At 54.3% G+C, this 21,202-nt stretch overlaps 1 protein-coding gene and 2 long non-coding RNA genes across 3 annotated transcripts; 2 read left to right on the top strand and 1 right to left on the bottom strand.

Moving 5' to 3' along the window:
- Nucleotides 1–161: 161 nt before the first annotated feature.
- P4HTM (prolyl 4-hydroxylase, transmembrane) lies at nt 162–14,830 on the bottom strand. The gene is made up of 9 exons (XM_025455798.3): nt 14,476–14,830; nt 14,211–14,292; nt 5,741–5,931; nt 4,843–4,939; nt 2,944–3,106; nt 2,202–2,387; nt 1,415–1,505; nt 1,083–1,206; nt 162–593 (listed from the first exon to the last, which is right to left on the bottom strand). The coding sequence occupies exons 1-9, from the start codon at nt 14,809–14,811 to the stop codon at nt 373–375; spliced, it is 1,491 nt and encodes a 496-aa protein (XP_025311583.1). The 5' UTR covers nt 14,812–14,830; the 3' UTR covers nt 162–372.
- Nucleotides 8,925–11,535, top strand: LOC125753135 (uncharacterized). The gene is made up of 2 exons (XR_007404208.1): nt 8,925–9,228; nt 9,884–11,535. It is a non-coding gene; the product is annotated as an uncharacterized LOC125753135 (long non-coding RNA).
- A 136-nt stretch (nt 14,831–14,966) lies between the features above and the next one.
- On the top strand, nt 14,967–19,552 carry LOC112665762 (uncharacterized). Its single transcript, XR_003140550.3, has 2 exons — nt 14,967–16,674; nt 19,337–19,552. It is a non-coding gene; the product is annotated as an uncharacterized LOC112665762 (long non-coding RNA).
- Nucleotides 19,553–21,202: the final 1,650 nt, after the last annotated feature.

Here is a 21,202-nt window from a genome sequence, read left to right on the forward strand (position 1 = left end):
GTGTCCAATCACGACCCTTCGCCCCACGCAAGCCAGCTCGTCATTGGCGAAGGCGTCCTCGCCCCTCCCCCTGACGTGAGGCTCGCCGAGCGCTGCGGCCCACCCCTACAGGCCGGGTCAGCCTGCCCCCGACCCCACCTGCGCCTTCGCGGCCCAGCAGCTCAAAGCCGTGTAGTTTTATTGGAGGGGGCATAATGGGTCTGTACACAATAAATAACACGAATATAGGAACGGTGCCCTAGTCGCGGCTGGAGACGGGATGGGGCAAGACCTCGGCCGAGCCTTTGGCCTGCATCTGGACAGGCGAACGGCGGGTCCCCAGACCTGGGGCGGCAGGAGGCCTGTGGCTGGGGGCTGAGGCCCGCCCTGCCCTCAGAGCTCCACGCGCGCGTCGCGGTAGGCCCGGTCCACGGCCCACTCTGGCTGGGAGTCGGCGCCACCTTCTCGGGCCAGGCGCGCCATCTCCTGCTGGAACAGTGCCTGCCGAGCCCGGCTGGGATCCACATTGATCCAGTTGTTGGCAATCCACTTAGTGCCGCGTGTGACCAGGCAGCCCCCGTGCAGCGAGTAGTCATCCACGTCGCCCACCCAACCTAGAGAGGAGGATGGTGTGAGCAAAGGAGGGGACCAGAGGGACTCTAGGCTGTGCTGACCTGAGCTTGACCTCATAGGGGCCAAGGGCATGGCCAGGGTGGGCCCAGCTGCGCACACATGTAGGGGCAAAGTCTGGCCCCAAGGTCTCCTTGGGGCATGGTATCTCTCTCCAACTAATGCACTGACAAAACTACTGGTCTGAAACCAGCCTTCTTGCTCCTAGTCCTGTCCACAGCCTGAGTCAATGACAGATGTGTCCCCAGCCCCAGTGAGCTGGAAGGCTAGAGCATCACGGAATCCATTACAGACCTCAAGGTAACCCAGGAGGCTACACAGGTGCGTGCCCCTGAAGTCACTGAGGATGGTCTTTTGGAGGCACCAGGGACAGAAGAACATTTGTAGGGGTGCCAGAAACATCCCACCAGGGTGGCTGTCTGGGCTGGGTAGGCTTCCCTCATGGTACCCTTGGCCTGGCCACAGGCCCTCACCTTGTCCATCAGGCAGGTAGTTGTACCAGAAGACTGCTGTGCCCTGCCGGGGCTTGACACGCAGATTCCCCTTGTCACAATGCCTCCGAGTGTCGCGGAGATCAACATCATCCTGAATCAGACTCTGTGGGCAGCAGGATGCTGGGGTTCTCAAACTGCCCCCACTGTACGCCCAAGGGCCAGGGCCAGGAAGCCAAAAGTGGCCAGAGGGAAACCAGTCAGAAGTGCCCAGGGGATCACTTAGGCGCATCATCCCAGGTCTGGAGGGGTATATACTATGATTGCCCAAGGCCTTGCCATCCCACCAGAGTAACAGCCTGGTTGGCCCTTACCATTTCATCGTAGGTTCTGTTGTCTGCTACAGGGAAGACAGTCTCGCCCCCACCGGTGACGTTGTTCAAATAAAACAGCACTGTCATGTAGCTGTAAGGCAGGGGGCCTGCTGAGCAGCTGTGGACACTCCCACGGGCTTACCTGTGGGCAGGATAAGCTGCCCAGGTTCCCAAGGGCAAGAGGGGCAGGCTGAGATCAGTAACACTGCACATCAGTGCCAAGATGTCCCTAAGCCAGTCCTTCCTCCCACAAACCCAGTCTCTATGTATCAGACTGTTTTGTGTGATCACAGGTGCACTTCGCTAAATTGCATGGCTGGCAGGGAAAGGTATGCGAGCAGAAGCAGCACAACCATGCAGGAGGGCTGGCTGGGAATAGAAGGGGCTGACCCAGAGCAGTCACACGAAGGGTAGAGACCTGCCGACCTGCCCCCCTGCCTCAGCAGGGAAGGGGGACAAAGCTTCAAAGAGAGAAGCTGAAGCCTCCAGCAGTGGAGAAGAATCAAGACCCAGGGGAGAGGGGGGCAAAAAAAGCTGGAGACTCAGCCTTGCCCCATGCCTCAGAGCTCTGGGAACAAGTGTTACTGTCTGTGGGTACCTTAGTTTAGCCACCCCTTTCCTGCCACTTGGTAAACAAACTGCAGGGAAAGATGGGGTATCCTCAGACGGATGGCCCAGCGCTCCCCTGGCCTGACACCAGGGGTATACCGGTAGGGCAGGGCTGTGTTTATGTCATGGGAATGCCTAGTCTGGGAGTTGAAGGCCACCCCAGGTGGGAGGTACTTGCCGGCAGGAGGTCTCGAAGGGTACAGACTCATTGGCTACCAGCTTGGTATGGGAGCAGATGGTCTCTGGGTACACAGGCCCGCTGTCCACATGGGCATGGTAGTGGCCTCCCTCGCCATACCGCACAACCTGCAGTGGCTCACTGAGCTCCACGATTTCAGGTGACAGGCGGGTGAGGCGGAGCACCCTGGTGGACAGCAGGCATTCAGCTGAGCAGTCCCATGCAAGGTGGTGCCCTGGAGAAGCCAGACCCCGGACCTGCCACCAGCTCTACCACTGCCCAACTCCCCTGAAAGCCCCTGACATCAACCCCAGACTGGCCCGGTAGGAGCAGGAAGGGGTTACTCATGAGCCCTTCTCCCTGGATGCCAGAGACTGCGTTGGGTGGGGAAGATGAGATTTCCACTAAATTGGGAGTGGGGGTCACTCCCTCCAGGAAGGAGGTTGCTTATCTAAAACCCCTGGCTGCTCAAGGGCAGGGGGGCCTGTGGACAGAGATAAGACGTCATTTCTCTAATTAGCGAAAAACAAACATTGCAATCTATTTCTAATCCCAAATGTATATTGTTTGCCCACAATTAGGGTTAATTTGCCTTTGTTAATTGCCTGTCTTTTAATGGATCCTAATCCCGGTCTAACAAGTAGAACTTAATCCTGAGTTGGCTAACCAAGTCTGTCCCCTTGGCCCCAACCAAGAACTTCTGTGTGGGCCCCACCAGACCTGCTCCTGCTGCGGTGCTCACCTCTGGCGGATGGCGCGCATGACGTGGTGGGCACCTTCGCCCTGGTAGAGCCACGTATGGTGGCTGTTCCGCACCAGCTCGCTGGAGGCCGCCTTGTGGCTCCTCATGTACTTGTGGAAGTCTCGAAGGTCCATGTCAGAGAACTCCTGCAGGCTCAGCACTCCTGCATGGGGCACCATCATCAGTGCCCGCAAACCCATGTACGGAGGCCACGGTGGCAGGCTGTAGCATCCTATCTACCCCTGGCTTCAGGCACCAAAGGCAGTGCACCTGTCCCCCAACCTGAACTCCTGGGTCAGATGAACCTGGCTTCTGTCACATCAGGCCCTATGAAGACCTAGGGAAGTTCACTTCCTCAGTTAAACCCTGATTTGGCCCCCCAAAGGAAGAAGCCCAACCCCTAGGCACTGGGGTGGCTCAGTCGGTTAAGCATCTGCCTCTAGCTCAGGTCATGATCCCAGGATTTGGGAATCCAGTCCTGCATCAGGCACCCTGCTCAGCGGGGAGTCTGCTTCTCCCTCTCCCTCTGCTACTCCCCCCCCACCCCCGCTCGTTTCTCTCAAATAAATAAATAAACAAATAAATAAATAAAGCCCAACCCCTACTAGATTGGCCAGAGCAGGGTTGCCAAGCGAAGCTTGAATCATATGGCCAAGACCCTAGGCCAAGGACTGCCCCTGGCCCTCCAGCCTGGCTCTGAAGCACAGAGTGGCTACTCTCTGGTCCTCTAGAGGGTGAAGAAAGAGTAGTCAGTGCTGGTTTCTACCCAGGGCCTTCCATGCTAGAGTTTAATCTGGGGCAGGTCCCCAGGAGTTCCCTTATGACCTCAGGTCCCAACCTGAATGGAATATATCTAGCTAGCCAGTCTTGTCTGCTGGGTTACCATGCTAGCTCAACAAAGAAAGCCAGGCCACTCCCCCAAATGAGAACGCTCTCTCCCTGTTCCTGGCCAACCCACAAAGTAGAAGCTCCACTTTCTTGGGGTTCTGGAAGAATAGCTGGTGTCTGTTCCATTTATAACCTGGCCAACCCAAAGGAGAAACCCATTTTTTTTCTTCTTTTTTTTAGGTAGGCTCCATGCCCCCAGCATGGAGCTCAGCATGGGGCTTGAACTCATGACCCTGAGATAAGACCTGAGCTGAGATCAAGAGTCAGATGCTTAACCAACAGCCACCCACGTACCTCTAAGGAACAAACTTTCTACTGTTTTGCCCAGATTTCTCTGAGAGTAGGGAACACAAGGCCTGTCAGCTTGTCACCAGCTCTGTACGTGGGGGCAGTAGCAGCATGATGCCCGTCCAGCCACAGGTCTTGGGCAGATCCTTCACTCTAGGTTGGCCAGCCACAGGACCATTCTTCCAAGTCCTATTTCACTATTGCACCTTCCCCATTTCATCCAGAGCTGAGTGATTACTACACCTCAGTAACATCCTGGTTGTTATTATCAAAGGAGAGTAGGGTACTTGCATGACAGCTCCCCTACCCAAACCACCCCCAGCAGTTTGCAGGACTCTAGGTAGGCAAGAAGAAGGCAAGATCTTAGATTAGAGAGGGTGTCTTCCGGGGGTAGACCCTGTGCCTGGCTGGAGAGAGGTGGATGGAACAGGATGAATGGCCAATCTCAAGCTGACCTCACTGGCCCTCTGCTCCTACTATACCTACTCTGCCCTCTGCCAGCCAGCAACTCTCTTCCTGTACCCTAGACTCTACCTGCTGAGGTCAAAAGGGCCTCCAAGAACTGCCCTCTAGACTGTCACCAAGGCAAATGTGAGGACTCAGCCACCCAGGAGTGAGAGCAAGGCTGGATCCTTGCCTCCTCATCTCTGGCTACTCTAAAAGCTGGGTATACAGGAGGCAGGAGGCTTCCAGGGACAGAACTGTGGCGAGGTATGAGCTCACCATCACCATCAGGGTCAGCCTTGATCGCAGAGTACATCTCCTGAATGTTCTCTGGAGTCATCCACCGTCCATTTCCCAGGCGAGTCTGGGCCAGGACCTAAAGCACAAGATGGTCCCTCAGTGGAGTGGCCCCAATGATGAAGAGCCACCAGAGCACAGACAGCTGCCCAGTTCTTGCAGTAAGGGCTAAGGGTTCCGGTGACGGGGTATGGTTGAGGACACAGGACAGAGCCTGAGGTCCCTGAGCTAAAGGGAGGGTAGGCAGAGAGGCCTACAGGCATCTGGGGAGGAGGCTAAGAGACCTGGGATAGCTAAGAGACCTATGGCCAGGCATTCCTGGCCCTGTTGGGACTGTGACCCACTCAGATACTCCAAGTAGACAGGGGAGGCCAAGGCCTGGGGCTTGCATGCGAACAGGCACCAAGGGGAAGCCTGGCCAGGGCATGATCACTGGGCTTGTCAAGACGACCAGGCTCAGTGGGGCACTCTGTATAAGTAAGGGACTCTACACCCTGCCAAGACCTGTCAGAAGCCTGGTGTGAGGGCCATGTAAAAGCGATATGCAGACTTTTGGCTACTAAGACCTGCCACCCCCTCCACCATGATTTTTGTGGGGTCCCCAGCCATGGCAGCAAGGAATCCAGACCACAGATGGCACACCACCCAGGAATTGTGGCAATAATGTCATCACCCCCAGGTGGGTTTCTCCTACCATCTTTTGGGGTTCCCAGGCCAGCAAGGGGCTCTCCAGGGAAGGAAAAGGGGGCCTCTGGGACTGGGTATGCCCCAGCTGATCTGAGATGGCACCTGACTTTTGGGGCCAGGGCTAAGCAGGCCACTAGAAAGACAGTTCTAGACACTCCCACCCTGTGCCTACTCCAGGTCCCCAGATCCCAACCTCACGGAGCTGCAGGCGACCATCACGGTTCTGGTCCAGCAGCCGGAAGAGATCCAGCTGGCTGACCTGCATTGTGCCCATTGCCTCCTCGTATTCTTCAGTAGGCAGAATCTGGCTGCGCTGTAACCCCTTCATCTGGGCCAGGTGGATGATGAGCCGACATTCCTCATCACTCAGGAAGCCAGGGATTTCTGCCAGAAGAGGAGGTGGGTGAGGCCAAGGACGGAGCCAGGGTACCGATGCAGCCATTAACTTCCTCTCTGCCGAGTTCCTGGGGTACTCCTGTCCCCTGGTGGTCATCATGTCAGGACTTCACATTCCCCTTTACCTCTACTCTGGACTCTAACCCCAGGATTGAGTTGTCCTGCAAAGGTTGGCCTGCATTTGGAACACAGGTTTTTGTCTTTGATGCGACAGCACACATTTCCCAGGGGAGCCCTGAGAAGCTTGCTAGAGCTAAGCTCACCCACCTTGGAGTGCGACTGAAGGCCAGAGGGTTGACATCCACTTCTGACTCGGTACGTATTTTAAAGTGGGTGATGGTGACTGGGTTTTGCTTTCATTTTTGCTTTTCAGTATTGATCAAATAAAAACAAAGTGTGAAACATTCAGTGCTGTAGGCCAGTCCTTGCCCTCCACTCTCCTGCACAAGTGGGCGCTGACCATCTGCCTAGGGCTGACCTGCCCAGTGCTGGCACATCTGTCAGTGGGGGTCACTTAGGCTTTTGGCAGATGCTCGGAGAAGATGCCCCAGGTATCCTTTTTTTTTTTTTTTTTTTTAAGATTTTTATTTATTTATGAAAGACACACACACACAGAGAGAGAGAGAGGCAGAGACACAGGCAGAGGGAGAAGCAGGCTCCACGCAGGGAGCCCGACGTGGGACTCGATCCTGGGACTCCAGGATCACGCCCCGGGCCAAAGGCAGCACTAAACCGCTGAGCCACCCAGGCGTCCCAAGCCCCAGGTATCCTTTGCTTTGGGAACAAGTGTACACTAAACGTCATGCCTCTAAGTCCAAGTAAAGGCCAGTCAGGCTTAGGGCTTGGCTCCAGTGGCTGGATGTCCCCACACAGGCTCCATAAGCAGCATGGTCCAGCTGGAAAGTGAGCCTCAGGCCCCAGGAGCCCCAGGCACTCTTAGACAGGAGCATGGCCCTGCATCATTCCCTCGTTCCTGGGAGAGAGGACTTCCTTAGTTGGGGAACAAGAGGCCCACCGAGGAACTGACTGGAGGCAGGGCCCTGCTGCCAGTGACCCCTCAGAACCGCAGAGTGGCCTACCACCTCTCAGCGTTAGACTCCCAGCATTAAGTTCCAGGCACTGCCAAAAGGAAGGAAAATGGCTGCCCGAGCCAGGAACGGTTTTTAGTGGTTATCACAGATCACACTTAGGTGGCACAGACTCTGTGTCCTGTCCTAAGCATGTCATCAACTCCTTAATCCCTAAATTTACCCTAGAAAGCCAGGCCCCCTCGATTTGCCTTTCTTACCCATGAGGCATGGCCAGCACAGAGACATCAGCTACTTGCCTGGGGCCACCCAGGCTGTTGTACTCAAGTCCATGCTCACAACCATATTCAGCTTCCCTGGGTAGATGACTCAGATGTGATGACACTGAGGGCAGGACAAAGGTCCCCACCTAGGCCTGCTTGACCCTCTCCCAACCAAGCAAACCCAGAAAGGGTGTGAGCCATCTCCTGGGGGTAGGGTGGGGGGTGCAGGTGCTCTGGACAATGGGTTAGAACAAACTGCTAATCAACAGTCACCTCCTGGGTAGCTTAAAACATAAATAAACAAGAAAAGTAAACCAGAAAAAGAAAAAACACAGGCCCAGGTTTCTTCAGTTTATTAAGTGCTGGTAATCCACAGGCCCAAAGATGCCACCAACCTCTACAGCCCCCTACAGAGTGCTAATCCAATGCAAACAGCCCAGGCCAGCACACTGGGGCCTAACCAGATGGCAGAAGGGGGGGAGGGTGTCCCAGCACCTGGGATCTGCACAAACACTGGCTCCTGGGGTGAAGGTACAAACTTATAAAGCCCTCAACCTCAGCCCATGAAGATCAAGGTAGACAAAGCAGGTGATGGATCAAGGGCTGTGGCTGTTAGTGGCACTGGCGGTGCTGTGGGGGGTCAGTGGAGCAGGGGCTCCCTGAGGCCCCACACGGTGCATGCCCATTCCCCAAGCCACGGTGCTGTGCCATGACATTGGCTACACAGAGATGCGGCTGCCCAACTTGCTGGATCATGACACAGCGGCCAAGGCTCTCCAGCAGTCAGTCAGCTGGCTGCCCCTGATGGCCATGGAGTGCCACTCTGATGCCCACCTCTTCCTCTGCTCTCTCTTTGCTCCTGTGTGCCTTGACAGGTAGGACGGGGGCTCCTGGGTTACGGCAGAGGGACCTTTCCTCTGCCAGGGCCTGTTCACTAACCATTGCGGTGTACCTCTCAGGGCTGGGTGCTGACAGGGGTAGGGAGGGAAATGAAGATGAAGGATTGTCTTGTCAGGGTGTTCCTGGCACAGGGGAGCAGGTGCCCATGGGACAGAGGAGACATAGGCAGGGGACCATCAATGGTGAGCACCCTTGGTCTGGACCCTCAAAGCATCAAGGGCTCTTGAATGTCAAAGTATGGCTAATGGGTAGGCTGCTTTGGGTTGGAAGCTCCTCTCTAGTGAAGTGTGGAAACTGCTCAAGGGATCCTGGCAAGAGATGGAGCTCATCTGAGGGCCTTTTCTCCCAGAGTTCAGAGATCACAAGGCTGATTCCTCTTCCCCAGCCTAACCTCCTTCATGAATCACAGCTCGTTCAGTTCCTTCTCTGCAGAGTGAGGGACCTTCCCAGAGCCTCAGGGTGACCATGCCAGTAGCACCAAGAATGGGCTCCTTCAGAATCCAATGATCGGGCCTCTGTGCTCTTTGCCAACCCCAGCCCCGGTCAGAAACTGCAGTCTCCTGCAGGCCTTCCAGGGCAAGAGGGAGGGCTCTGCTTTCTCCTTCCAAGATGGGGGGTGAAGGCCCTTCGCATACACCCCTCTCTGCTGCACTGGATGTCCTCCCGAGCTGGAGGGGGGAGGTGCGCTGGAAAGCTGGAAAGCAGACAGGCCACAGGAGGACGGGGGTGGGGGGGTGGAGGGGGTGCATTAAGACCTAAGCGCTGTTAAGGGACATGCAGGGCTGAGAACTGTTGCTAGGTGACCAGGTGTCGTTGCCCAGCAACCGCAGAGTCCCAGGCTTGCCTCAGTACCAGGAGCGCGAAAGGGGGGGCATCCAGGAAGCCCGGTCCTCCTGAGCGCCCCGTCACCCCCATCCTTCCCCCCACCTCCGCAGGGTCATAGGCCGCAGGCCAGCTGTGGGCCCACCATGGCCTGCTAGGGCTACCCCTGGCGGGCCATCCTGCACTGCAGCCGCTTCCCTGCTGAACACAGCCTCTGCCTCTGCGGTCTGCGGTCGCTGCTATTTCCAAGGGCTCCCGCCTGTGCCACCCACGTGAGTCCCCACAAGGCCTGGGAGCCGGGGCCCACCCGCAGTGCCCCACCCTCCCGAGCCACTGCCCGCAGGGTCTCGCTGGCAGGGGAGATGAGGAACAGGCCACAGGAGCAGGTCTCAGAAAGGGTGAAGGACCGGGGGCCAGTGAGAGGGCCTCCCCTCCCCCGTGCTGGTGGCCCCTCCCCAACTCCTGCCAGCAGAGCCTCACTAGGCCCTCCCCCCACCCCCACCCCCAGTGCTGTGGGCCAGCTGCAGGGACTGTGAGTTAGCTGCAGGACGCCTGCTTCACCAACGAGGTCCTGGACGTGCTCTGTGCCAGCGACTTTGGTGAGCCCCTAGTGCCCAGCAGCCCTTACACCCACCTTACAAGTGCCTCTGTTCCAGCTCCAAACTCGATGTAAGACAAATGAAAGAGGGGGCACTCAAATGCTTTATCTGGTTAGAGCTACAAAATAAATGCCTTTAATAAACGAGGCATTGCTAAAAACAACACACCCAACAAATCTGCTTAGGAGGGTGACAGCCAAGACTTCAGCTCTTCTCTAGGACTTGATTAAGAGCAGAGCATCAAAGAGTGTGGTTCAGCAGGTGGAGGGAATGAGGGTACTCCTAGAGACCCTGTGCATCACCCCACTCCTCTGATCCCATTCAGCAGTGAAGGCAGACTCTCCCAATGCAACGGGACATCCTTTGGTCTCTCAGACTGCCACCTGGACTCCGGGCTAGAGGTGCTGAAGACAGGCCCACCGCCTGCTGTACAACGGCCCCTACTCTGCATCACTGGCTGCAACTGGATGCCATGTGCGTGCACAATGTCTTGCGAGGAAGGCATGCTGGGACCTATGTGCTAAGTGGGGAGTGCAGGGCCCTTGGTGGCTGGTAACCACAGCCTATGTTTGGAGCCAAGGCCACCAGAATCTGCAATTGGCTGTGCACAGGTGGTACCATCACTAGTGCCCAGAACAGGGGTTAATACAGGCAGAGAGAGCCTGCCTCGGCCTTGGCATCAGCCACACAAAGCACGCGCTGCCCTGGACACCCATAAAACCCTCTATCTTCTGCCCTTCATGGATATTTGCAGACCAGAGTCCAGAGAAACCCCAGGAAAGGCCCAAGCGGGACAGAAACCCACTTTGGTGGTCACAGCTAAGGGGTCCCTTCTTGCCCAGACACAAAGGAGGCTGGCTCTCTGGCAGCTGTGTGTGCTGGGTACACAAGACCACCTTTCTGTCCTTCGCAGGCCTGGGATGACAGCCTGGCTAATGCCCACAAGCCCCAGCAGCCCAAGCAGTCTCAGGGCAAGTGCAAAGCCTGTGCTCACCCTGGGCAGGATGCTTCTCATCAAGCCCCACAGATTCCATTTTATCTGTCTGACCTTTACTGAGTCCCTAGTTCCATCACACTGCAGGCCCATGAAAAGCATAGGGGTGGGGACAAGTCCGTGCAGAAAACTACAGTAAGCTGCTTACAAATCTGAACTTATATACACACAGAGTTCTTTCCCTATTTCTGGGCCTCCAGTGTTTGTCAAGAACACAGTGGTCTTAAGTAACTGCCTAATTGTTTTCTTGAGCTGACTTGGAAATCCTATGATAAAGCAGTCATGGTTTTAAGATAAATTGTTTTGTGTATTGTATTGTATTACTCATTTACCATAACTAGTTAAGAAAATGGGCTAAAACTCTTTTTGGCCTTCTGGAAGTGCTCCTGCTGCTCTTGAAGGAAAAGCCAGATTAGAGGGCACCTGCCCAGGTGGTGGGAGGTCACTCTGAGCAAGCAGACCAGTGCTGGTCTGACTGAGTGCCCAGTAAATCCCTCCAGCCAGCCAGTCATGACCAGGAGTAGACACGACTCCACCGGCTGCTGGCTACACAGCCAGCACAAATCAGCCTCCCCTGCACGCAGCTCACCTTTAGGGAAGGGTACAAATGACAAATAGAGAAGACAGTCTCCAGTGATGCTAAGTGCTGAGAAGAAAACCAAGCAGGCTGATACAAAGGTGTCTGGGAACCTCTGAAGACCAGTTTGAGTTCAAGACAGGTCTCTGAGGAGGGGATGTGTGCACAGAGGCCCAATGGAGCGGAAGAGACCCTCTGTGGGAAAAGCCAGGTCTGAGCCTTCTGGTGGAGGGCACAGCACATCCAAAAGCCCCAAGGCAGCATGAGCTTGGGGAAAGCAGGAAGTGAATAAGGGGTAGCAGGAGATGAGGGGACCAAAGGAAACTGAGGTGAAGGGGAAATCTTGGGAGACTTTTAAGGAAGAGGGTAGTAAGACTGATCTGTTGTTTAAACACAGAATGAGGGTGGGGTGGAGGAAGAAGTGAGCCTCATGAAAGGTAGAAATGTCCCCAGAGAGATGACAATGACTCAAAACTGGAACATCTCTCTTCTGAACTGAACAGGACGAAGTCCTCAGCTGACTTCTGATGGTCCAAATCCTTGCGAAATGCCTACCACAGTCAAGCAGGTATAGGGCCAAGCACTCACAGTGGGGCCTGAGTGGCCCAGGTTCCACTTGCCCCAGATCTTTAGGGACAAACTTGGGAAACAGGGAATGTTTCCCAAAGGGAGAGACTGGTTGCATGGGATCTTCCCCATGGAGTGGTGGGGCTCCCTCCCCTATAGATGTGGGCACTCTGGGATAGAACCCATTCCCCTTGCCCCAGCTTATACCCTGAACACCCACCCCTCAAGCCCTGGTACCCCCCGCCCCCCCGAGGCTGAGAGTCACAGGTCTGGAGCCAAGGGCAGCAAGGCAGAGGTGGCAGGGCCCACAGCAGGCCCATTATCCCTGGCCTCCCTGCCTGTATAGGGCGGCAGTAGATGAATAAACAGGAAGCCACAGAAGAGCAACACTGCTCCTTCTTGAGGTAAGGCTTCCTTCTTTGGATCCATCCAGCACCACAGCAGACAGGGGCTGCTCCTCCTCCAACATCCTCTCCCTGTGCTCTCCCTGCCTCACAAGTGAACTGCCTATAATCAGCGATCTTTTCTTCATGTGGCTCACCTTGTTTCACCATGGGGCAAGCCCCAGGACCCCCTGGGTGAAACCTGGCGCACCGTCCACCAGCAGACTCAAAGTCAATGTAAAAGTTTGAGAGAAAATGGGAGCCACAGCTGGAGGCTCTTGCTGCAGCCACCCAATTCTCCCAGCCATGAGCTTTGTAATTTGTACACAGACCCATCTGACGGCCTAACCAGACCTGTTTACCTCGTGTCACATCTCTCCTGCGGCCTATAATTTGCAGGGTTTGGGTTTCTCATTCTCTGCTCTGCAGGACTTTGATGCAACAGCTACATGTTAGGGGGTGAAGGGGACAGTTATGGCCTCATAACCTTTAACCTAACATATATCTGAATTAAGTGCATACAGGTCCCCAGAAAACTGAGAGCACAACCTCTTTAGACAGGTCTGTTCATGGCCGTGTAGCAATAAAAGGGTGAGTGCTGTTCCCTTTGCCTGTATCACCCTTTCCTGACAGCCACCTGGCTTGATCCCATAGCTCCTAGAGGTCTTTACTTAAATACCTTTCACAGGGACGCCTACCTTGGTCACCCTGTTGAGAGTTTCAACCACAGTTGAAATTCTATCTTATTTGTCTGCAATCACTTATCACCATCTGACATGCTGTACACATTTGTTTGTTTATTGTCTGCCTCCTTATTCGAATGTCAGCTTTAGGTGTGTGTGTGAGTGTTGGTGGTGTTTTGTTTTTATTTTTCCTATTTTGTTCAAAGCTGTCTTCCCAGCACTTAAAATAGTGCATGGCACAGACTTCAACCTTATGCAGTAGTAATAATAATAGTAACAATATTTTAGAGCCCCTCCCACAACAGGACCAAAATAACTATTTCTCCTTGCACCGCATGCACGTGAAATCATTCTCATAGGTCTAGCCATAATCCTCAACCAGGGCCCTCTGCCCCAGGGGTGATAGCATGTGCTCAGATGCTCTAATTTGGTTCCCAGTCCTCTCCTTAAAGCCCCTAACCCACACAATCCCCCAGCAGGCAGGAACAGCCCAAGGTCTGCAGGTAAGTGTGTCACTGAAACTAGGTATCCAGGGCTGGGTGGGCAAACCTATCCTGGGCAAGGTCATGGGTCTGGGGAACCCCACCTTGCAGACTCTGGTAGTCTTTGAAGGACTTCAGAGTCTTCATGGCATGTTGGGTACAGAGTACAGGCTCTAGCAGCAGGCTGCTTGGGTTCTAATCCTAGCTTTGCCAGGGTACTAGCTATAGGAGTCTGGCCAAGCAACTAGAGCTCTCTGTGCCTCACTTTCTCACTGAGGAACCTGAGGGTGGGATCCACACCCACCTCACAGAGGGGTTGTAAGAATGAATTGAAATGATCATATGAAGCCTAGCACATAACCAGAGCTCAGAAAATGTGAGCTTATGATGCTGGTTTCAAATGAGGTCACACTCCATGGAAGGTTTTGCCTACTTATGGCTGAACACAACTCCATCCTAAGAACCCCAGTGCTGGTAGCTAAGGCTGGTGCTCCAGTGGGCCAGGTCTGGGGACGCCAGTTTATCTACATTGGACACCTTCTCACCAGTCCACAGGGCCCACCTCGGCAGTGAGATTCCTCCTGAGGCACTGTGATCAGCTAGGACGTGGTCATCGGTCTCTCCCACCCTCCCCCAATTCCAGAATGTGACAGAATTAATGATGGCAGGCAGTGTCCAGAGGCGGTTTTCAATGAAGTGTTTAGACAACTGCCTCAGGGTCATAAGGCCCAGCCCTGTAATGGAAGATACGCTGCAGAGTAGGAGTCGGAGAGGAGAGCGTGGAAAGGTCGTCCTGTCACCCTATTATGGAGGTGGGGGTTGGTAATTCACTTGGGGAAACCTTTGGGTAGAAAAAGAGCTACTTTGAAGCAGCCATTTTCAAAACAGAAGTCACGTGGCCAACATGAGCCTCCAGGCGCCCCCAAACTGCAGCCCCTGGCCCCTCCCGGGAGTGCCCTGCGGACTTACCGAAGAGCAGCGGCTTGAGGCTGAGGGTTCGGATGAAGTGATCCCTGTCGGCGACCAGCTGGACCTTACGCTCGTGCCCCACCTAAGGGAAGGGAGCACCGCGGGCAGCTCGGGCCCCAGGCCGCGCCGCCCGAGCAGGGGACGGGCGCCCGGGCCCGGAGCGCGACGAGCCGGGGCTGCGCGCGGGGCAGACGCAGGGAGGAGCCAGGAGGTCGTGGGCTGTCGGCCGGGAGGGCCTGGGGCGCGGCGAGGCGAGGGTCCTCACCTTGATGCCCTCGAGCCGGGCGAGGGGACCCAGGGTTGGCGCGGGCCCGGGGCCCTGGGCGCGGCGCTGGGGCCCGGGGTCGCTGCTCTCGTCGCCGTTGCTGTAGTGCACGAAGAGCAGCAACGCCAGCACGTTGCCCAGGTACAGGTGCACGAACACCATCAGCACCAGGAAGTAGGCGCGCGAGCAGATGCCGCGGGGCTTGCACAACGGCCGGACGGGTGCGTCCTCGCAGTCGCCCAGCGCGGCCGCAGCCCCGGTCCGCTCGTGTCCAGGCGGCGCCCACTGCGGACTCACGGCCTCGGGCCTCGGGGCCGCCGCCGCCGCCGCCGCCATGGCGCCCAGGTCGCGCGCACGCCCAGGGGAGGGGCCGCGGGGATGCCCGCGCCGCGCCGTCGCCTGGACAACCGCCGCGGAGAGGGCGCGCGCCGCGGTCTCTAGGAGACGGTGCCTGGGGATGCTGCGCCCGCCCGCCCCGCCCGCCCCGCCCGCCCCGCGCCGCGCCGCGCCGCGCTCCGTCTCCCTTGCGCCTGGACCCCGGGCCACTCTGCAATTTCTCTTCCCGGGCCGGTTACTGTCAGGAGGAGACGCACGTCCCCCAGGGCAGAAGCCGGCCGCGCCTCCTCCCCTCAATGTAGATGCTGACAAGAGCAGTACCCTTAGAAGAAACCCCATTAGTAGTTTCTCCGTCCCCTGGTTAAGATACACTTCCCTCTTCTCCAAAAAGTATGATCTGCGTTTTCTCGCTGCCGGGAGTGGGGTGGCAGTGTCGCGGCAGTGCCAAGAGATGACTCAATAATGCGGCGGTTTGGCGTTGCCGCGGAGGCCGACGACCGCGCATGTGATGGTGTAGGACCCGCAGCTCTCGGCACTGGCGCTCGCCAGCTTAGAAGGCCAGGACTGGGGCGGCCCGGGGGGCTCAGCGGTTTAGCGCCAGCCTCGGCCCGGGGCCTGATCCTGGAGGCCCGGGATCGAGTCCCACGTCGGGCTCCCTGCATGGAGCCTGCTTCTCCCTCTGCCTGTCTCTCTCTCTCTCTCTCTCTCTCTGTTTCTCATGAATAAATAAGTAGGTCGGTGCACCTCACAGGGAGGCCTACAGGAGTCAGACCTTAAGAAGACGCTGCCTGGGACGCCTGGGTGGCTCAGCGGTTGAGCGTCTGCCTTCGACTCAGGGCATGATCCTGGGGTCCAGGATGGAGTCCCGAGTCCGGCTCATTGCGAGGAGCCTGCTTCTCCCTTTGCCTATGTCTCTGCCTCTGTGTCCCTCATGAATAAATAAAATCTTAAATAAAAAAAAAAAAAAGCAGCTGCCTGATATGCAGGGTTGCATACACTCCTGGACAGTGGGATCCAGGCTGGAGTGGTCAGAGAGGGCTTCCTGGATGAGCTCTGGCACCAGGAAGCTCAAACTCTTAACAATAACCTGCAAGGCATGGAAGCAAGTGCTCTGGTGCTTAGGCGCACAGGAACATTTCTTGCTTCAAAGCTGGCACAGGTGAAAAGAGAGAGAGGCACTGTTCTATTAGGAAGGGACTATTCTATAATTGAGATACCGTTGCCTCAGAGGAAAAGTAGACAAGATTGGGCCCGTTCAGGATGGTGTCCCCTCAGATTACCACCAGGTATGGAGGTGGGAGAACATACCAGTGGCCAAGTGCCAAACCCTGGGCATATTCATGCTCCCAGCTCTTCTAGTGCTAGATTATCCTCAGAGCTGCATGTGCTCCAGGGCAGAAGCCAACCCCTCCAGGTGTACATGCAGACAAGAGCAGCACCACTGAGGCAGGTCTCACTAGTGGTTTCCCTTTACCTTAACATGTCTCTCTCCTTCCCATTCTATTCCAGGAAAGTGGAGTCTGCATTTTCTGGTCTCTCCAATAGAGCAGGCGAGGGGATCCAAAGGCAAGCCCATCTCCTTCTCTCAGAGGTTCTGCACACAATCACAGGTTTCACCAGTGCTCAAGCAAGTTGGCACATCCAATCATCCAGCTACCCTCAGGGACCATCTTGTCAATCTCCTTAGGATACTACAGAGAAACATTGCCCAACCAAAGGAGACATTCTGGACATTTCTAAGGGAGAAGTGGAGGTGGTGGTAATGGGAATTGTTATGGTTCAGCCAAAGGTGGGATGCTGACCAAACACCATCAGTGATCCAGCATTCTGCTTCAGATGGAGTGGGAACTGACAGCTCTGCAGGTAATCAGGAGAGCCTGGACTCTGTGCATGGAGGTAAAGATAGAGAGGCAGCAAGGGCCTGGCCCCTGCTCCTTGAAATGAATTCTAAAACACATACATAACATACAAACACAGAATGATCACAAGAGGGCAGCCCGGGTGGCTCAGTGGTTTATCGCCGCCTTCAGCCTGGGGTGTGATCCCGGAGACCCGCGTCGGGCTCCCTGTGTGGAGCCTGCTTCTCCCTCTGCCTGTGTCTCTGCCTCTCTCTCTCTCTCTCTCTCTCTCGGTCTCGAATAAATAAATAAAATCTTAAAAAAAAAAAAAGAGAGAGAGAGAGAATGCTCACAAAAGAAATGTTCCTGATTCAAATGGAAAAAAATTCTATTACCTGCTTAGGAGCGTCCAAATTTCCTGCAGCTTGTCCTTAATCCACTCGAGTTAGGTCAGAAGTCTCACAACTTCCAAGTGCATAGCACAATCAAAGCAAGTAAATTAAATCAAAGCAAGTAAATTGTCCCTCGATTGTATTACTTTCCTAAATGTCTTTATTTTTTTTAATCTCCTAAGTTCTTTAATGTGAAAAACACCAACCCACCAAGCCACAGTTTTACCAAGGATGAAGGTTGAGACCCATTTCCTCTTTAGCCTTTTAATATTTATAATTAGATCACCACAAAATCCTCGTATTCCTTATTTTTCTGAATCCCTTTCTCCCATATTCTTATCTATTGTATCCAAGTTGCTTATGCCCACTGCCATGCACCATTCCTTCCCTAACCATCACTAGACAACAGAAGGCAAGCCTGTTGGGGCACTAGGGGTGAGGGGGTGGGCGGGTGTGCTCATTGTCTAGTTCTGCTCCACCTGCTGTTAGTTGTGGGAATTTCAAACCACATCATAAACTGGAACTTGGCTTTTTAAAACCTATGGCCCTTTTGCCACTTAAGGGCCATAAGGTTTCTTTTTTTTTTTTTAAAGTACGCTCCACACTCAATATGGGGCTTGAACTCATGACCTGGAGATGAAGAGTCCCATGCTCTACCAACTGAGCCAGCCAGGCACTTCATTTTTAAATTTATTGTTTTTTTAAAGTAAAAGGGCTGTAAGATTTTTCACCCTCAGGCTGGCTCACCTCACAGGGATGGAAGTCCCACCTCAACTGCTGATGTAGTCACATCTGGGCCTTGGGCTAAACAGTGTTCCAATCTCTATTACAAAAATTGGACATTTCCAGTTTTTTTTTAAAAGAGATTTTATTTATTCATGAGAGACACAGAGAGAAAGGCAGAGACATAGGCAGAGGGAGAAGCAGGCTGCCTGTGGGGAAACTGGGGGACTTGATCCGGGGACTCCAGGATCACACCCTGAGCAAAAGGCAGATGCTCAACTGCTGAGCCACCCAGGTGTCCCATATTTCCAGTTTTTAACAGCAAATATTTGTTGTTTTACTAGCAGTGACCTTGGGCAAATTACTTCCTATTTTGTGTACTGTGACTGTCTTGTAGGGGACTTAAACTGGGCTAACAAGCCAAGATCAAATAGCTGTCCTCAGTACCCAAAATAGGGCCCAGTATAGGGACACTACTGATTGTTGCACGAACCCTTGGAGACTACATGGAAAATCCCTCCTCTAGACTTTGCTAGAATGTGTTATCTTCTCTTGTTCATGGTTTTTTAAAAAAAATTTATTCATTGATGAGACACACAGAGAGGCAGAGACGTACGCAGAGGGGGAAGCAGGCTCCTCTCAGAAAGCCTGATGTGGGACTCGATCCCTGAACTCCAGGATCAGGCCCTGAGCCAAAAGCAGAGCTTAACTGCTGAGCCATCCAGGCATCCCTCTTGCTCATTTTTAAGATCACCAAGGGTATGGTGCCAAGGCCATGGGACCCTGTCCATTGATCAACGGGAGTGACCCTTCACCCTGGGCCTTGCTGCCTCAGTGAAGACATTCACTAGTGACCAATTCCATCTGTGCTCATGTTCTGGAGGCCCTGAGAGGGTAGAGTCCATGGACCCTTTGCATACCACTGTATGCCCAGGTGCCATGCATGGGGCTTGGCACACCAGAGGGCCAAGGATGAGCAGCTGTGGAGTTCAGACTGGTAGTATCTAGGGCCTCTTTCACCTTGCTGGCCCCAGACGTACTTCCCAGAGCTTTAAAGCCTTCACCCCTGAGCAACTGAAGTTGCTGCCACCACAGATGTGGACCCCCTCAATCAGAACCCAAACTCCCTTGGGACGCCTGTATGGCTCAGCGGTTAAACACGTCTGCCTTCTGCTCAGGGTGTGATCCTGGAGTTGGGGGATCAAGTCCCACGTCGGGCTCCCTCTGGAGCCTGATTCTCCCTCTGTCTGTGTCTCTGCCTCTCATGAATAAAATCTAAAAAAAGAAAAAAAGAAAAAGAAGAACACAAACTCCCATTTCCTGTCCTCAATCCTTGGGATTAAACTCTATACACTCAGGTTTCTGTCTAGAGTCCTATCCTTGTAACCCCAGAGCCCCTCTGAAGCCACCCCCCCACACTAGGCGTTCACATCTGCTTTGGAAGGACCCAGGGGGGGATTTATTCTGCCACTATCTCAGGATCTATTTGTGGTAGGGGGAATGGTTACGCCCTGCAACCCAGGGAGGGAGAGGAAAGCAAACACTGCCAGGATATTCCACTTCCCTCCGCAGGTGCCCTCAGAAAGCCAGAGAAGAAAGGCAGAACAGAGGGTCTCAGTGGGACCTTCACAGCTCTCTAGAGGAGGGGGCTGATCACCAGGAAGGCCCTCATTTGGTACTCACCGGCCAGAATCCCTTGGGGTGTAGGCTCAGGGGGTAATTTGGAAGAAAGACTCTACACAACTTTATAATCAGAAACTTTATTTTGAATAAACCACTCAACATTGAGCAGATGACGTTGCCTCAACTTTTTCTTTGAAGAAAACAAAGATATATGGTAAATTCATGAAAACATTGTGCCTTCCTTTATCTTCTATCCTTTGTAGGGCAGAAAACTCTGCCTGACCTTTCCCATCTTCCTGATGATGCTGGCGAAGGATAGCCACGGGGGCACAAAAGGTTCTCCACAGGTCAAGGGCTGCAGGCCACAGTCTGGGCACAGAACCTCCTACAGCTCCAGTGCTTGGGGCCACAGCTGGGAACAAGTGCACTATGTGGCAGCTATGCAGTCCAAAAAATGCCCAGGGATGCCCAGGGTGTGACTTAAGGCGCAGAGCTGCAACGCCTCTGCCATGGTGGTGACACTGAAAGGAGTAGATAGAGAGGTAAAGGCTCTAGATGCCAGGATCCTCCTTCAGTGAGCTCCCTGCTGTTCCATTTGCTGCACTCCTAACTTGTTCTCCCACTCCACTCCACAGTCCCTCCCTTGCAGATGACAGGAAGAGACAAAACCTGGGGGGTGTGGGGGGGGTGGAGGCAGGGAGCCTGCAGCCAGCTGTGTACCCCACAACCCCAAGAATCACAGCTGTGTCTTCAAGAGTGATTCAGTTTATAGCTAACAGGGTACCCAGGAAATTGCTGACTGAGGTGAAAATGTCTGAACATCAAAGAACTTCCGACATAATATTCACAAGACCTCCCAAACAACTCTTTCAGGAGGTCAAGGAGGCCCTACTGGGTACAGACAGCTCTGCTAGCCTCAGAATGGAGGCAATGAACAAAGCCACAAAAGCCCCAAGAATCACAGATATAACTTTTAAAAGGCCCACAGGACTAGGTTCAGAACAGGCAGGATCTCACCAAACTACTTGTTTCTTTGCAGTCAACTATGCAAAACCTGGCCCTCTCCCCTGGTCAGCCCTTCTAGCATAGTAGCTGGGACCACAGACCAAGGACCCTCCTGGCCTCAGACTCCCAGACCCCAGAGATGATGTCCTCCAACAGCTAGAGCCAGGCAGGGGCAAGAGCACCCAGCCCCCAGAGCAGCCACAGAACACATTCCAGATAACATGAAAACTACTTGTGCAAACAAGGCCCCTGAGCCAAGAAGACCTGTGCCCTTGGGAGGGCCATGCTGAACTTTGACCCTGAAGTTCACCAGAGAACAGTGTAGCAGGACCATGTTAGGTATGGATAGGTGTGTGTGAACCTAGTTAGTTACATCACTGGAACACTGGCACAAAAGCAGGGACCAAGGTAAAACAAATTTATTTTGGGAAATAAATTCCCTTTAAAAGTAGATCTCTATTTTTAGGAGACAAAAGAAACCACTGCTGAACTCATGTCCGCTGGTCTGGAGGGCCACAAACCTACATATGCTCTGCCGTGGGCTCTGGTCTCAGTAGCCAGACCTGGGTAAACCTGAAAGAAAGATGAGCCCACAGACACCACAGTGCCATCGGAGACAACACCACTTTGTGACAAGGCCCTTTTCTGTATTACATCCTCACTTCAAGGTAAGGCAGATGCACCTGACCACAAATGGCTCCCAAAGAACCAGGCAGGAAGCATGTTGCGATGCCCTGTGCTCCATGCCCATTACACAGGCCAACTCAGTTCCCTACTGTCTGCTACCCACACTCTTCCCTTGAGACACCA

Source organism: Canis lupus, chromosome 20, assembly GCF_003254725.2.
Source record: "Canis lupus dingo isolate Sandy chromosome 20, ASM325472v2, whole genome shotgun sequence".
Lineage (NCBI taxonomy): Eukaryota > Metazoa > Chordata > Mammalia > Carnivora > Canidae > Canis > Canis lupus.

Excerpts from the sequence above, each read along its gene's own strand:
- P4HTM (XM_025455798.3), bottom strand. The coding sequence starts at position 14,811 with ATGGCGGCGGCGGCGGCGGCGGCCCCGAGGCCCGAGGCCGTGAGTCCG. Across the intron at positions 5,932-14,210 it reads CCTCAAGCCGCTGCTCTTCG|AAATCCCTGGCTTCCTGAGT; the intron begins GTAAGTCCGCAG and ends CTCTTCTGGCAG. Across the intron at positions 1,506-2,201 it reads CCCTTCGAGACCTCCTGCCG|CTACATGACAGTGCTGTTTT; the intron begins GCAAGTACCTCC and ends CCTGCCTTACAG.